This window comes from Oenanthe melanoleuca, chromosome 6, assembly GCF_029582105.1.
Source record: "Oenanthe melanoleuca isolate GR-GAL-2019-014 chromosome 6, OMel1.0, whole genome shotgun sequence".
Taxonomy (NCBI): Eukaryota; Metazoa; Chordata; class Aves; order Passeriformes; family Muscicapidae; genus Oenanthe; species Oenanthe melanoleuca.
The window spans coordinates 15,566,101-15,582,236 of NC_079340.1; the positions used below are offsets into that span (position 1 = coordinate 15,566,101).

The 16,136-nt window shown below is 39.1% G+C and overlaps 1 protein-coding gene across 36 annotated transcripts in view; it reads left to right on the top strand.

Annotated features, from left to right (window-relative positions):
• Positions 1-16,136, top strand: part of SORBS1 (sorbin and SH3 domain containing 1) — a 160,319-nt gene that overhangs the window by 116,913 nt on the left and 27,270 nt on the right. For 21 of the 36 annotated variants that reach the window (XM_056495337.1, XM_056495338.1, XM_056495340.1 and 18 more), the window contains 8 exons: positions 267-330; positions 4,931-4,978; positions 5,093-5,216; positions 7,171-7,285; positions 10,445-10,528; positions 13,220-13,285; positions 13,857-13,958; positions 15,330-15,379. In XM_056495337.1, coding sequence (XP_056351312.1) covers positions 267-330; positions 4,931-4,978; positions 5,093-5,216; positions 7,171-7,285; positions 10,445-10,528; positions 13,220-13,285; positions 13,857-13,958; positions 15,330-15,379 — 653 coding nt within the window. The remainder of the gene's footprint in view (positions 1-266; positions 331-4,930; positions 4,979-5,092; positions 5,217-7,170; positions 7,286-10,444; positions 10,529-13,219; positions 13,286-13,856; positions 13,959-15,329; positions 15,380-16,136) is intronic. The other 15 variants (XM_056495347.1, XM_056495354.1, XM_056495356.1 and 12 more) reach the window with 7 other exon arrangements.

A 16,136-nucleotide genomic window follows, 5' to 3' on the forward strand; every position in this document is an offset into this window, starting at 1 on the left:
CAATTAATATACAAAATATTTCATACAATCTAGCTCTAGTGGGGTTACAACCTGCCTCTGCAGAGCTTTTACATTATTACTTACTTGTGTGAAACATCATTTGAGATTATATATTTGAGTGAAATAATTAATATTTCAGAATATTAATATACGGCTTTCACATAGAGTGCAGATTTTTTTTTTCATTCCTGGAAGATTTGTAATAGATTTGAAAGGCTGGGAAGATCACTGTTGCTTATTTCTATGGATGTTTATTTTTCCAATAGAATACAGACAGATCAAAGGACTGGTACAAGACGATGTTCAAACAGATCCACAAGCTAAACAGAGGTACTGTAGCACAGATGGTTTTTATTTACTTTGAAAGACCACCTTGATGGTGTTTCGTTCATATGAAGAATTGTACTGGATGTTAAATAAAAGCATTTTATGTTAATTAGTGTTTGCTCTACACCATAGAACTCAACCAATGTATTTGAAATCTTTGAAGTCAAAGGTAGGAGAACAGTGAAGTCCAAAGAAATGTCTGAGTTGTTCTGAAAGATGAACTGAAATGCCCTCATAAAATCAACTGTACTATTTGAAATGAGAAAAGCTGATAATATTTCCATACTATGAGAAAATAGATCCCAGTTTTACCAGCTAACCCAATCCACACACTTTTAAAATACAGTAGATTATCTCTGAAACTCCTCTGTGCATAAGAGTAAACTTTTTACCCTGTTAGGCTTTAGTACCTGTGCAACAAAGCATGATTTGAAGTTCTCTGAAACTAGTGGAAAGGTTTCTTCTATTAATTTTTGGTGAGTTCAGAATCTGATCTCTGCTTTTTCAAAACTTTAATCTTTCTGCTAGAATTGTGGTGAGCACTTTCAAATGTCATAGTGATGAACTCTCAGGGGATTCCCACCTTGGGACACTTCTGTGGCTGACTGCTGATATATTCACATTTTTCTTCTCTGTGAGAAATGGCTGCAGTAGCACTTGCAACCCTCTGAGCAGCCTGACACGCAGGCAAGCACAGCTCAGATCTGTGCTTCTGTAAGAAAATGTAGAGCATGCAAAACTGGAGCTGTATTTGCTGCCGCAGGTGCTGTCCTGATGAGCTTTATGCATAGAGAAATGCTGTGCTGTAGTGGATGGAATGAGGAGGAGTTGAACTATTTCCTAATCCTACTGCTCCTAACAAAGGTTCTTTAGCTCAGCTAAAGCCGTTGCTGAGATGGAGGAGAATGAGCTCAATCCCCTTGGCTTCCAGGATCTCTCACAAGGCCCAGACATGCAAGGCAGCAATGAACAAAGAGGCATTCTAGATTGTGTCTGTTAGAACATCAGCATGAGAGGGACTGTAGTCAGCTTGAATGGATTCTTGGCTCGCCCTTCTTCCCCTTAAAATCTGTCCTCTCTGTTCTTTTTTGCAAATCATGCTCCTCTCCTTAGACAATCCTGAAGAAAACCCTTATTGCCCTACCTACATATTTCCTGAACTTCCTGAAATCCAGCAAAAAACTGAAGGTACCAGAAGTTTAGTCAGAGTATCTGTTGTCTTGTGCTTTGAGTTAACTGTACTATAGTGCCCTAATATTAACTAGATTCAGGTTCTAGTTTTCTGTTACACTGCCTGGAAATTCAGTTATGCCCAGCATACTTTCTTGTGTGATGCATAAAATAACTAAATCTTTGCTAATCCATTAATCTTTTTTTAAAGTATGATACCATTTACCCTAGTGTTATTAAAGTAGGGAATAAAATCTTATGGTGATAGAAGTTGGGGAATGAAGCAAAACCTCCACTTCATTGTGGGTAGTCTCAAAATCCACTGCTTTTCTCTGCTGCAGAAGACAATCCTTACTCTCCTACATACCAGTTTCCTGCGTCTACTCCTAGTCCTATCTCTGAAGGTAATAAAAAAGGTCCATATCTTTTTTTCTGCACAAATGCTGCATTATCAATTTATTTTCTCCCTGGAGTTTTTTCTAGTTGCTGAGCTTTATGCTTCCTCTTAATGATTTGCTGCACTCTAAGTATTGCCTTGACTGTATGATGCCTTTTTGGCTTTGCAGTGCTCCTCTGGCTTTGTAACTAGTATTTGACTAATGCTGCAAACTTGGGGTTTGCTTGGTTCTATGCACTCATCAGTTGCGTGTGCAGTGATTATTTAACATGTCTAGATTGCTGACTTTATATGTAAAGATGGGTTTAACTGAGATTTCTCACCCTCCCCTTTCAAATCAATAAATTTCATTAATTATTTACTTCTGGTTTTTAACATTAACATAGTATTAGGGCCAGATCCAGAATGTCACTGAATCATATTAGTAAAAAGGCTGCTTGCTTCAGTGGATTTTGGATCAGTCCCTTTGTGTAGTCTTTGAAAATAAAAATAATTTGGTAACATAGGTTCAGGGCTGGTCTTAGGTGCACTTGGCATATCTAGGCAAGGACAGAGTTTGGTCTCATTAGCACATCTTGCAACTTGAAATAACACTGTCTTTATCTCTTCATGTGCTCAGCAGATTCCTTTAGACTTCATATTCAAATCAGAATACTTCACAGTCACGTTTCAGGGATGGTGAAACAGTGTCTGTTGCAGTGATAATTGTGTGACTGTGCAAAATATTTATATATGAGAAACACTGGAATCTGCTGCACACATTGGATGTATGACATTTCCTGATTGGGATGTTATTGGTGACACTTTAGATCCTGCAATCTAGGAACTTGCCTACTTAGCCTGTGCCTCAAGCCAACCCTGATGAGACTATTAATTAACCATTTTATTCAATGTTTGTATTAAACATCTGGTGGTTTTTGTGTAAGAAGAAAAGCCTGCAGTATGAGCTGAGATACTCAAAGAAGGCAAGGAAATATAAGGTGTATTTCACTGTTAAAATGAATGTCATACAGGTATCTAAGATACTTGATAATTTCTTAGTGAAATGTGTTTGTTGAAGAGCCCTGTCTTGCCAATCACATTGCAGGGTAAGTTATTTTCTCTTGGCAGAATCATATGTGGGTATGGGTGAGAAAGAAGCAGTTTCAGTTATTAATGGATAAAAGAGTTTTACAGGGAATATTTCCTTGTTTATAATGAGGTTTGAAAATCCATTTTACTCACATGGACTAAAATAGTTTGCAAACCCCATGATGACAATATATTAAAGAGTCTGTCCTCCCATAAATGTAAATGTAGACACTCTTCTTCATAAGATTCTCAGAGACAAAACATACCTATTTTCCTCATTATTGTAGATACTAGAATATAGATAATGGGAAAAAAGCCATTATCTGAAGTAAATTTTTTATTGTGTGGTTTTCTTGTTTGAATGATGAGCTGTAATGAATATTGATAGTTTTCGTCAATTAAGTAAATAAAATTATCTTTATTGATTACCAGCACTAAATAAGATTAATATAGGTGAATAGCTCTGAAGGTAGCTTCAGACATTTGTAGGGACTACTGAGAGTTTTATGATTTACCGAGTATTTTTCTATCTGAGTAAACCAAACATGTATTTAAGAATACAGGTAATTTTTGTCAGCAGTTCAGTGTAATAGAAATACTTTATTTTTGTCATTAAGGTTTAAAACATTTGCCTTCTTAACCTGAAGGTTATGATAAGCATACTAAGACTCAATAACCATCTTTTTGGAACTTTAACCTTCTAATTTGTTCACCAAGAGAACTAAAGCAGGCTAGAAGTTCAGACTACCCTGAGCCTTCCTGAAAAGCTTAATGAAGGCTTGAGTGCAACTTCAGGTCAGCTGTGTTAGCCAAATTGGTTTTTTCCAGCAGATGAGATTGGCTATGGCATCTGATCGATATCCTCCTTGAGAGAAAATTTGATGATTGTTTTAAGCTGTTGATTGTCATCACTAAATTCACATAACAGTATATTATTTTTATTTTTTTTTAATCTAGTTTATTCTAGCTTCATCTTCTTTGTTTTTATGTCTTCTTCTCTGTCACATTTAGTGGTTTCTTTGCAGAGGTATTAGTAACGCTTCAGCTCACAATTCTCTTTGCAGTCACAGAATCACAGAATATTCTGAATTGGAAGGGACCCACAAGATTCCATCGAAATCCAACTCCTGTCCCTGCACAGGACACCCCAGGAGTCTTGCCATGTGCCTGAGAGCATTGTCCAAACACTTCTTGTGCTGTGTCAGGCTGGTGCTGTCACCGCTGCCCTGGGCAGCTGTTCCAGTCCCCAAACACCCTCTGGGTGAAGAATATCTTTTCTTATATCCAGCCTAACTTCTCCTGACAACTTCAGACCATTCTCTCAGTCCTGTCTCTGTCACCCCAGAACAGAGATCAGTGCCTGCCCATTCTCTTCCTCTCCCAGGAGCTGTACCTGCAGTGAGGTCTGCCCTCAGTCTCCTCTTGTCCAGGCTGAGCAGACCCAGTGACCTCAGCCACTCCTCACATGGCTTCAGCTCAACGCTCTTCACCATCTTCATTGCCCTCCTCTGGATGCTCTCTAATAGCTAAATACAAAAATCATATGTGATTGTCAGCAGGACTCCTCAGCTGTATTATTGTATCTAGCACCTAATGAGTTATTTTAATCATATACTATGGCTTTTGGATCCTCTATTTATCTCTCAGCTTTTGATATAGTGGATCTATAACCCTTGCTGTAGAGGAGCTTTATGATAAAAAGGGATTATTTTTTAAAGTACTGTGAGAGCCTGGAGAAAGATTAGTGTAAGTAGTATATTAATATTTCTATCTAATCTAGGAATTCTTTTCAAATGCAATTTAAACCTCATTGGAATTTTATTTTTTAGGATTCTGTCCCTGTGGTAAGTATTGGGCATATCACTCAAATTATGGTGAATGCATTAGGAGAAGAAATTAAAGGGTCTCTGGTGCCTCTCCTCTGTGGCTTTTTCAACTCACTTGCAAAATGCTTTTGTCTTTCAGATGAAGATTCTGATTCATGCTCTCCTCGTTATTCCTATTCTGAGGACAGTAAGTAATTCATGTTTCTTGTTTAATCTGTCAGACAGAAAAGGCATGTAAAGCATATATTTATTTGCCTCCTATCCAGGTCACCAGTATTCCTATATGTGATTTATCCTACAGGCAGAACCCAAGTTCCCCGCTCCAAGAGTGAGATGGACAATATTGATTCTGAGAAGGTTGTGAAGAGGTCTGCCACTCTGCCACTGCCAAACCGTACCTCATCACTGAAATCAAGCCCAGAAAGGTGACCAGAACTGGGTTCTATATAGATCAGTTCTGGAAGAGTATCTGAAAGCTGTCAATGGGAAGGGGATAAAAGTGAAAACCTTAGGTCCACAACTCCAGTTAAACTTTTTTGGAAGTTGGATATGTAGTTTTTGCTCTGAGTCTTTTACTAGGTGGCAGTGGACTTCTTCATAGTCACAGCCCAGACCCCATTCTGTCTTTTTTTATCAGGCATCACAGAGTCTCCTGCCTGGGTGAAGAGTTAGATGTCATGCTTATATAGTGCCTACCACACAGGCACAGTGCAAACTCTTGGCTCAGTGTGACACTGTAAAGGCACCTCAGAATACAAGCAAATAGTGATAATTGTGGAGAAGCAAAATTTGGATTTATGTTGACTCTTGGTAAAAACTTAGTTGCATTTTCCATCTCTGAGGAGTCTTGCCCATATGAACTTTCTTGCAAGTAGGTTCTAGTCAGCAGTGTCATTTCTGGTCTTTAGGATGACTTCCCTTCTGGTTTTTTGCTTTGTTTATTACCATGTGTTTTAAATAAGGAATGCATTTACCAAATGAAGGGAAAGCAGAATGAGTGAAGAATATTTTATATCCTGCTGAATATTACCCTCTTGAGCTGTTCCTCCCTCCTTTTCCACCTTCTACATGCTCTTAGTGTTTCTCACTTGCTGCCTCAAATGAGCAAAGCTGTAATTTGACATTGCTGCTTTAGTGAGTATCTCAGGTCACTGGATCAGAGATGAAGTTTACTGATAGAAAGGGTCTTCCTTATGCAGGAATTGAAAGCATAGTGTATTTGCCCTCTGAGAAAACTCTTGCAAGTGAAAGGATTACCATAATTAATGCATCCTATTATCTGGTGGTAAACTAGTGCTTCACCAGAATTTTCTCTATGGTTGGAGTCTTAAGCAATCAAGTTAGTCTGGACAGGAAAGATCATCTTTGTTGAAATTTTTACAGTGTTTGTATGCCAATCATTTTGGCTGTCATCTTGCCTTACTTTAGAAAGAAAAAAAATAATAAATTGGTTGTCTCTGTCTCTCCTCAGCCAGTGGAGAGAGTTTAGGCAGCTCAGTGGTTTGTTTCTGTCCTAATCAGATCAGAAGGGTAAGGGAGAGAAAACCTGGAGCAGCAGTTCTGCAGAAATGCCTCACTTTTATTTGGTGACTTCTGGGTGAGATGAATCCACATACACATTGCCCATCAAAGACAATGTGCCAAGAGCAAAATGAGAATTACTTTATCATCTTAAAAGGGCTGCTTTCTCAGCCTTTTGAAGAGCATTTGTTATTCTGCATTAGGTGTTTGATTATATCAACTTTCAGACCAGCAGGACCTTGTAGGGTATGAACCCTGAATGCTTTGTGACTGTTGTTGCTTGAACTGTGTCATTATAGGCACTGCACAAAATTATAGTGGTTTGGGTAGTCAGTGGACTGTTCTTAGCCATATTAAAATAGGGCACCCTGAGATAATTCATTCATGTCTCAAGAAAAAAATCTCCTCTTGGAATCCAGAGTGCCCTCAGAATCCAGAGCAGTAGTAGTCAGGTAATCTGATGTGGCTAAAAGGCAAAAGTTTAGCAAAGGGAATTTAATCTGGGTTCTGCTCAAAGCTTGGATATGTTTATATTTGTCATCTTAGTTGAAGCCCATTAAGCTGTTTCCAATGGGGAAAGATTTAAAAGTCTGGAAGTTTACTGAAAATTCTTAGAATAACCCCCCTCTGCTCCGATTGTTTCAGCAGCTCAGCTGTATCCAACTCTGCCTGCAATAGATAAACAAATGCATGTCCAGAGCCCTGTCTGAACTGTTCCTCTTGTAGCAGTCTCCTTTTCTAGGTCAAAAAAGTACCCTGATTAAACCATAATTAATGGGGTAAAGCATCTGTCAGAATGTAGTGTTTGCCTCCACAAAAACCACAGTATTTTGGGTTAATTGATTTTTCTTTCCCCAGGACTGACTGGGAGCCTCCAGACAAGAAGGTGGACACCAGAAAATACCGTGCAGAACCCAGGAGCATTTATGACTATCAGCCAGGGAAGTCCTCTGTTCTGAACAACGAAAAGATGGTAATGTTTGATTTATCCTAGTTTGTGGCTTTATCCTGCAATTATGAAATACTCTCTAAATGCTTGTGGATAGGATTTGGATAGGATTCCTTATGCTTATATTGCAGTGCTCGTGTGATGTTTTTTTGAAAACTGTTCTGCATAACTTCCTAACATTTTTGTTCTCTCTAAAGCAAGATCCAGGGGGATTGAGAGGCTTCTTTCCTTTTGGACGTGTTGTTTTCCATGTTAAGTATGGATCACTAACCCTAGTTTTTAATCCATGTTTGACACTGTGACCTGTTCAGCAGCTGTTTTGCCAGCTGTACTTTTTCTAGGGCACAGCATTAGCTGATGCAGGAGGGTTGAAGGCATTATGCAACAGAGAAGGCAGTTCAGTTTCTATGTTTCTCTGATGCTTTAAACACTGAAATAATTTTTAGAGTGCCTTTAGTGTGTCTCAGTGGATGCCTCTGAGGTGCATTAGGATATGGCCATCTTCCCTGGGGTGCTTTTTTCCTCAGCTGGATCTCACTACTTCTGTGGCAGAGGTGGCAGGACTAAATGTGAGCTCTCCAGCTATGGTGGAATGTAACTTGGCATATTAAATGAGCTGTTACCAATTTCAGTCTGAGTTAGTATGCAATGCTGTGAATTGTGACAGCTAGGTACAAACAAAAGTCTCTTTCTTCAGCCTTGGCTGAAAATACTTGACAAAGGACAGACAGAGAGGTGATGCTAACCTTGTCAGCCAGTCCTGTGTAAATCACCACAGATCACTGAAGATGTCCTTCCATGGTGCAAATGTGACACTGTAACTGCTAGGAAATACTGAATGATGTTAGTAGTGTACAAAGATAGTGCATAAAGATGTAATTGTTCTATAAAGGCATTTGAAGGATTCAATTAGAAGTGCTAATTGCATGTGAGTTTCCAAATGTAAACTGGACTTTGTACCACAACAGCTCAGACATTGATCCATGCATGGAATAAATAAGGGAATGCTCCTGATAAACCTGCCAAGGATTTTATACAAGAGTGAATAGCAATTTAAATCAATAGAAATGTAAGAATCAAGTCTGATGTGGGACCTGATGCTTCTCCTTAGTATTTTGGTGGGTTTTCTTTTTTCCTTCCAAGTGTAATCAAGGTCCATCACTTTTTGAAGATCCTGCAACCAACTTCTTTTCACACCCTTCATTGTCTTCAACAAAGTTGCTCCTGATGGGAGTGTGATCCCAGTGCCTATTGCAATGGGCAGTGGATGACTCCCTCTTGATACCACTGGGTGTTGGCTCAACCCATTAGAGAAGTGCCAGTGAGGAGTGGTTTGAACATGGTATGACACCTCCATTCCTGCAGTCCGTCCTGGAGCCAGATTTCTGCTGACTTAAACATCAATTTTGTCTCACGGTAAACAGACAAGATTAAAACTTGTGGCAAAAGGCCAGCTTCATCTGTGTACTTAAGCATTTGCAAAAGGTCTGTCATCACCAGTGGCACTGTTTACATGTTCAGACTTCATCAGGTACTGAACTGAACTGTGGAATCAGTGTCTAAAAGCCACAAGCAGAACCATCATCATAATTGAAAAAAACTGTATGTACAGAGCTCATCAAAACCAAGATGAAAGTAATAGCTGTGTTACTTCCAGTGTTATTTTATGAGCTTTAATTTGAAGCCACAGACCAGAGAAGAAGGAAGGCCTTGGAATGGTAGCTTCACTGTCTCCCTCAGTCTCATTAATTATAACAGTACTATAGTGGTTAGTGACTGCAGCTTTCAGGGAGGTGCAGGAGATTTCTGAATATCTTCTGGTAATCAGAACCACAGCTGTGACTATCAGAATCCCAATCCAAAATCATTTCAGAGCAATGAATAGCTTCCTATTGACATCAGGGGGCCTTGTTTTAATGTAAATGCAGTTATATGAGATGAGTGCTTTTAGTTGGAGTGCAGTAAATAAAAAATAGAGGTATTGATTCCTTTGTGCCTTTAAGAAATAGCCAAATCATTCTCCAGGCCATCAGACCTCAAGTATGATGTAAGTGTTTATCCTGCATTGCCTCCCATTCAGGATCAATCCTGAGCTCTTTTCCTGGAGCTTTTTTTTGGTGATGCTAATGGCTATGGCAGAATCTGGGACATCCAAGTCCAGCACTGTTGTCAACTGCCTTAGTAACCCCATCACAAAATGATTTCCAGAGGATACTGTGCGTCTGTGTGGCTCCTTCTTCCTTTGATGGAGCACTTTGGATCCTACTGGCACAGCAGACATAATGTATTTATATTTTTAATGCACTGAGATCCACTCTATCTTAGACTAGGTATACTGAAATGCAAGAATTAGCTAGGTATCTTTTGTGGAGTGGTACCTCAGAAGCTTTAGCAATGGACTTTTGTTCTCTTACCTCACCAGCAATGTTTTCAAACAGCCACAACTATTTCAATTTTTTTTTGTTTCATTAAGACAGATGGTCTGAATGAAAGGGAATTTACTTTTCAGCTGTACTGTTTTCTGTCCTGTCTGATTTTCCTTCATTGTAGTTTTGTCTGATACTCTAACATTTATTTGTGAAGAAACATGTAATATTGTCTCTCTGTCCATCCTTCTAGAGATCTTTGAGGATGCCTCTCTCTGACATGTGTCTCGTATAATTTAGAAAATCACCTTCCACTCTGTTTGCAGCGTATAAAATAGGGTTTCTCACGTGTTCATGTGCTGTTAAAGATGCAGTATTTGATTCAGGCCTTACTGAGTCTCTTTAACCAAATGAAGATTTTAAAAAAAATGAAGTACATGCAGCTTTGGACTTGATAAAAGTGTCTGACAGTACAACTGAGGGACTTCTTGACTCTCAGCTCTTCCATTGAGTGTCCCTGTGACTCTGAGTAAGCTGCATAATCTCTCCCTCTCTCTGTGGGTCTCCTGACCTGTAAAATGCAATTCATTCATATTCATGTTGCTCACAATGATGCTATTGGGCTTAACTGATGTTTGCAAAGCAGTTTATGGCCTTTATGAGAAATATGCTGTAGAAATTCCAAATTATAAGGCTAAATATCTACATTTTAGAATGGAAGCCATGGGATCTGCATCTCTAACAGTCCCTTTCCGTGTATTCTTTGCATAATGTTATCCTTCTCTTTCTTCCATTCCCCTATCACCAATTCCTTTAGACTCGGGATATAAGCCCAGAAGAGATAGATTTAAAGAATGAACCTTGGTATAAATTCTTTTCGGAATTGGAGTTTGGGAAACCGGTAAGTTTGATAGTTGCAATGACCAATGAAGTCAACCTGCCTTTTTTTTAATTTATTATTTTTTATGATTATCACATCTCTTTCCTAGGCCCTAAATCTGAAACAGCTGCCTTACTCATTTAAAGATGTGATTGTACATAATATCATCCTGGTACTAACATAAAGCAGCTGTTCTGTGGCCACTTTTAGTGTTTTGAAGCCATTTACAAACATTCCCCACCTTCCAGCACTATGTATCAACAAGGTAATATTTTTCACGTGCCATAGTTCAAACTGCTTTTTGCTGTTAATCTTAGAAATAACACCCTGCTACCATTCTTAAAAGTCCTTATTCTCCTTCTGCCTAACAAGATCTAGGATGGCTGATAGGTAGCTTTGAGTCAAGGAGAATTATTTATTCCTGTCCCTGGCTTGTAAACTGTAGGTTAGTAATTTCCAGCTCTCCCTAAACAGATCACGACCTTGTTTCCTGCTTGTTTCCTTATGCATGTAGCTGCCCATTGCATAAAATGGGGGGCATTAGCCTGTGTGGAAAAGCCCTTGCCCTTCCCTGAAACCAAAGGAGTCTGAGAACAGTGCTCTTTCTTTTCAAATGGAGCTGTGTTGCTATGTGTGAAAAAAAAAAAAAAAAAAAAAAAAAAGCCTTGATTTCCCCTCTGGAAAAAATGAACTAAAGCTTAATTATTCAATAGGACAAAGAACATTTAGATGGAGGGAGCACATCAGTGGTCATGGCTACTGGGAAAAAATGTGTCTTTAAAGCATTTTATGGCCTGGTTCTTACTGATGAAGCACTATTGGTTATTAAATACTGTTTAGTAAGCTACTTTTACTGCACCAGAGGGTCAGTATCAGCCTCTCACATGTATTCAGACATAGTGGTGGTTTGTCATTTCTGCTTTCCCCTTGAGGTCAGTAGTCAAATGCCCATGCACACAATTTTTGAGTGCTGCTGAGATTCCATGTGTGTGTACACATGAAGTATGTTTTAAGGTTCAGTACTGTCTTCAAAGGCAACTGCAGATGGACACTAGAGAGTAGGTTTCCTTTAAATCTAGTCTTTGTTCTGGCAGAAGTGACAAAGTTCCTCTGCACAAAATGAAGCTGCCTGGTGTTGTCAGTCTGATCACATCATAAAAGTAGTGTAATTTTTCCTGAAAAGCAAGCATGTGCAGTGGTTGAGTGATCCAGTCTTTCATAGAAAACTGTTTTAGAGCTATGGCTCTTCCATCCTAAGCTAGAGAAGTTTCAGCAGTGTTTGAGATGTTTAGGCAGTAAAAGATAAATCTCATGTTGCTGAGGCTTTTAAGTGTTGTCAATATAAGGATTTAACTCCTCACAACTTGTCATGGTTTAAGGTTTCCACAGTGCGAGGAAACCTGTTTATCTCTGCTGCCAGGTAATTAATAGCCATCTACTTTTGCAATGAGTTAAGGTTTGTCATCTCTGTGGTCCTTCAAGTTAGTGTGAGTTAATGGAAAATGTGTCAAAGGAAGAAGAGCATTTATGCCCTCGGTCCTTTCTATATCTAGGGGTGTACCTGTTCTTTAGAAGTGGGATTTGTGCTTTTAGTCATGCAGCCTTGGCCTTATTCCAGAAGAGGGTATCTCAGGGCAATCTGTCTCGTGTTCAGCAAACCATCTGTTCTGATGACAAGTTCCCCACCTTGCTCAGGGCACTTTTGTTAAGTGCTGCTCTCTTATAAGGCTTGCCTTGAACTTGCTTTGGTTACAGGCCCATGCAGCCATGCTCCCCAAGATCTATGCCAGCTCCTGAATGTGCAGCTCCATAAATAGGATGTCTATGTCAGGCACTTGAATTCAGGATGCCATCTCAGAATTTACAGCTGGCAAAGCCTTTTCTGAGCTTCATTGCTATGGCCCAAAGAACATGCTTTTTGTAGCTTTGCTCACTCCAGTCATAGGAGTCCAGTCCAGTCTTTTACTCTGAACAATCCTGCCTGATACTTACATGTTCATCCAAACTGGAAAAAAAAAATACATTTTGAAATCGGCACTTTCAGCTGTAGGATGAATTTTAAATAGCTAGTTCCCAAACTTTCTTGTGTCCCACTCTGCCCACCAAAAATCCCCACAAATGAACACCCAAATCAGTGAAATAAACAATAACAACTCTGCATTCTCATTGCCCCACAATGCCACCCTGGGAAAATCAGCCATTTGTTCACATGGTATGTATTCATACGCTGATGGAAGTGAGAAAGATTTTCCCTTTTCTTTATCAAAGGCCCTTGGTTTGCCCTTTCCTTTTGAAAAGAAGAATGAGCAAAACAAATGCTTTTTATGACTGTGTGGTTTTCTCTCCCATTTTGTTTTCTTTTTTTGTTAAGAATGCTTTAACCAACAGCTATGGGCACCCTCTAGAAAGTCCAAAATTCCTTAGAGTACCTTGCAGAAAAATTTCCGAAGACATTATGAGAACAGCCCCTTCCACATTGCATGTATGTTCCCTTTTGCCCCCCATAATTTCTTGATATTTATGCTATAGCAGATTTATCCCTTTTTCTCTCTCTCTTTCTCTGTTGTGGTTTGTTGTTATTTTATAATTTCTTTTCAGTGTTGATGCAAATTCCCTATTGTATTTCCCCTCTGTTCTAATCCAATTTCCATATTCTCTGTGATGTCTTTCCTTATCTTCATTTCCTCATTTCCTTCCTCTGCTTTCCATCAGCCTCCAAAAAAGATTTGGGATTATACTCCTGGAGATTGCTCTATCCTTACTAGAGAGGATAGAAAGGTAATTGTGTCTCACGTACGTTGCACTACAGCATCTAGCGCGTATATATGTGTGTATGTGGTTTTCTTTTTTTTTCTTGTAGCATTGCTTGGGTTTTGTGTGCTTGTGAGTGATTTTTTTTTTAATTGGGCTTGAGCTCATTAGCCTAACAATTAAGTAGCTAGTAAGTTGATTTAATAAACAATTCTTAAATCATAATCAGCCATAATTTAGAGTGGTTGTTTTGCTATCTTGACTTGCAATGATAATTATACTAACAGCATATTGCATATTATTACAGTATCTTTTTGTTTTTCTTTACAGGTGGGTTTTATAACTTTATGGTTTGTAGAAATAGATTCTAGCAGGCCTGTGCATCTCTTGATTTTAATGTTAATTGCCTAAAACGATTTTCTTTATGATGATTGAAACATGATTAATTGCTAGTGATTTTCTATGTATTCCATGCCACCTTCCTCTTTTTTCAATTAAAAAGGCTCTCTTTTTTTTTTTGTTTTCAAAATTAACCTTCCTTTGGTTTCCCCTAACCCTAAGCATTGTTTTCCCATTCTTCTTCTCCTTCTTTAACCAGAGTGATCTAGAAAAAGACCTCTACCTCTACCAGACTGAGTTAGAGGCAGATTTAGAAAAAATGGAGAAGCTTTATAAAGCACCACATAAAAAGCCACAGAAGGTATTTCCTATTCTTTTCATGCTGCCAATCCCCGTTTCCAAACTCTGTGCTCTAATCTATTCACTGCTGGATGATTATTAAATGAGGTTGGGATAAATAATGGTTCTGAGCGTTCTGACTGCATGGCTTGCTGTGTTGCTGTCAGAAATAATAGAATGTGATGCTGAGAATCCAGCTTGAAATCCATTTCAGATACAGTGATTTCCTCTCTCACCCCACCACCACGTTTGCAGTCAGCTGCCCCCACCCCCATCCCAGTCCCTGTTTCAGGTTTAGAGTTCAGTGTCTGTAAAAAACACCCTATTTTTCACATGAATAGGCAGCAGCAGCAATCAGCTTAAAATTCTTGGTTGGCGTGTCACGTCATCATCTCGTGCCTTTCAAGCGTGTTGCCATCTACTCTCCCTTCATACAAGCCCCGCTCTCTGCTTGTAGCTCACTCCTACCCAAGATTTTGGATATTCCTGAGATATTTTACACAATTTTCCTCATGCTGCACCTTGCCATGGCTTTCTAGGGCAGGTCAGCTGCTGCTGCTGCTTAGAGGGTGTGCAGGACTCAAACCATGAAATGATAGATTAATTGGTAGCACGCCATTTTTTCTTTTTTTTTCTTTTTTTTTCTTTTTTTTTTTTTTTTTCCTGTTGCTGACTTTTTTTGAAGCTGCGGCATTTCACCAGGACTTGGAAAAGCTGTTTTTTCAAACCCAAGATTTGCTTTTTCGTCCTAGATAGAAATCCTCACATAGATGAGGTGACACCAAATAGAGAATTGCTTCTAAAATTGCCTTCAATTTTTAAATAACATGTCTAAGAAGCATTAGATGGATTTAAAGCAAGTGGCTAAGAACTGGCTTTTGCTATTGAACCTGTGCAGCTGGCATTGCTTCTCTTAAGTAAGGAAACTGAACTGAAACGTCGCTTTTCTTTTTAGAGCTTTGATATTTTTTGAACGCTGAGGAATGTATTGTGCTGCAGAAATGTAATACACCTTTAAAGCAAAGGCGGGCAGTGACCGGTTGGGGGAAAGCTTGGGGAAATAATTATGAGCATGTGTCTCCTGGTCCTGGCCCAGCTGGTTATCTCTTCTTGCTTTTGGCTTTATTCACAATGACTCATTTGCAGACAAAAGAATAGGCACTGCGAAAAGGCATCGGCTCTGCTAAAAACCTGTCACTGCCCTGAAGGAACTCACGAAAATTGTTGCTTTTCTGCAAAGACATTGACAGCTTTAATTGCATTTAGCTTTAAACCTCAATGTCTCCTATAGGCTAATATTGAAGCAATAGATGGAAAATTACTTAAGCAAGCCTTTTTCTTTCTCCTCACATGTAAGTGCATATCAATGACTCCTTTGTTTGGACTTTTGCAGAATACAGCAGGTGTTGCTCCTCTGGAAACTTCAACAGACCATTCTTCCTAGTAAGTTTTTCAATTGCTTGTTGATGTCTCTTTTACAATCTGAGGTCATGTAGGACAGGGTGTTGGTGTTGGAAATGCTTTGGCTTTTTGGGGGATGGATATAGACAAATGCATGTACCATGAGAATTATAAGTGTGCTTTAGGTGAGTCCTACATTGTCTGTTTTTTGATCCAGAATGAGTTTTGAAGTGATTACATGAGTGATTGCATTGTCTAAATCAGATTTGCTGATTGTGCTAGGCAGTGGCTTTAAAAAAACAGCAGACCTTTAACTTCATCTGATGAATTTTGCAAATTGACTGTATCTTCATGCAAGTAACGTTATTGTGTGGAATACACAAAAATGGTTTGTTACACATGTGTGATAGATTGGCTGCTGCTAGGTGTTCCCTGTAACATGCACCAGATCAGATTAATGCAGTTGATGAAAGGCAGTAATTTTCCAGCCTACAGGAAGGGAATAGTGGTAGGAGTAACAATATTTCTCAAAGATCTATTGAACACTGCTTTTTCAGCAGAATATGTAATGAACAGTATGTCCTGTGTAAATGAGTTGTACATGGAGTTGGTTTGTTTTAGAAGAGGAGCACACACACACACAAAATCCAGAGCAAGATGCTGAGCTGTGTTGAGTTACTTGAGCCATCCTGAGTTATTTGAGCCACAGAGGCAGCCCCTACTGTGAGCCTGCTGCTCTTTGTAATTGTACTGAATACTCGATGGCCATAGACACAGTGATCCCCTCTATGAGGATGGT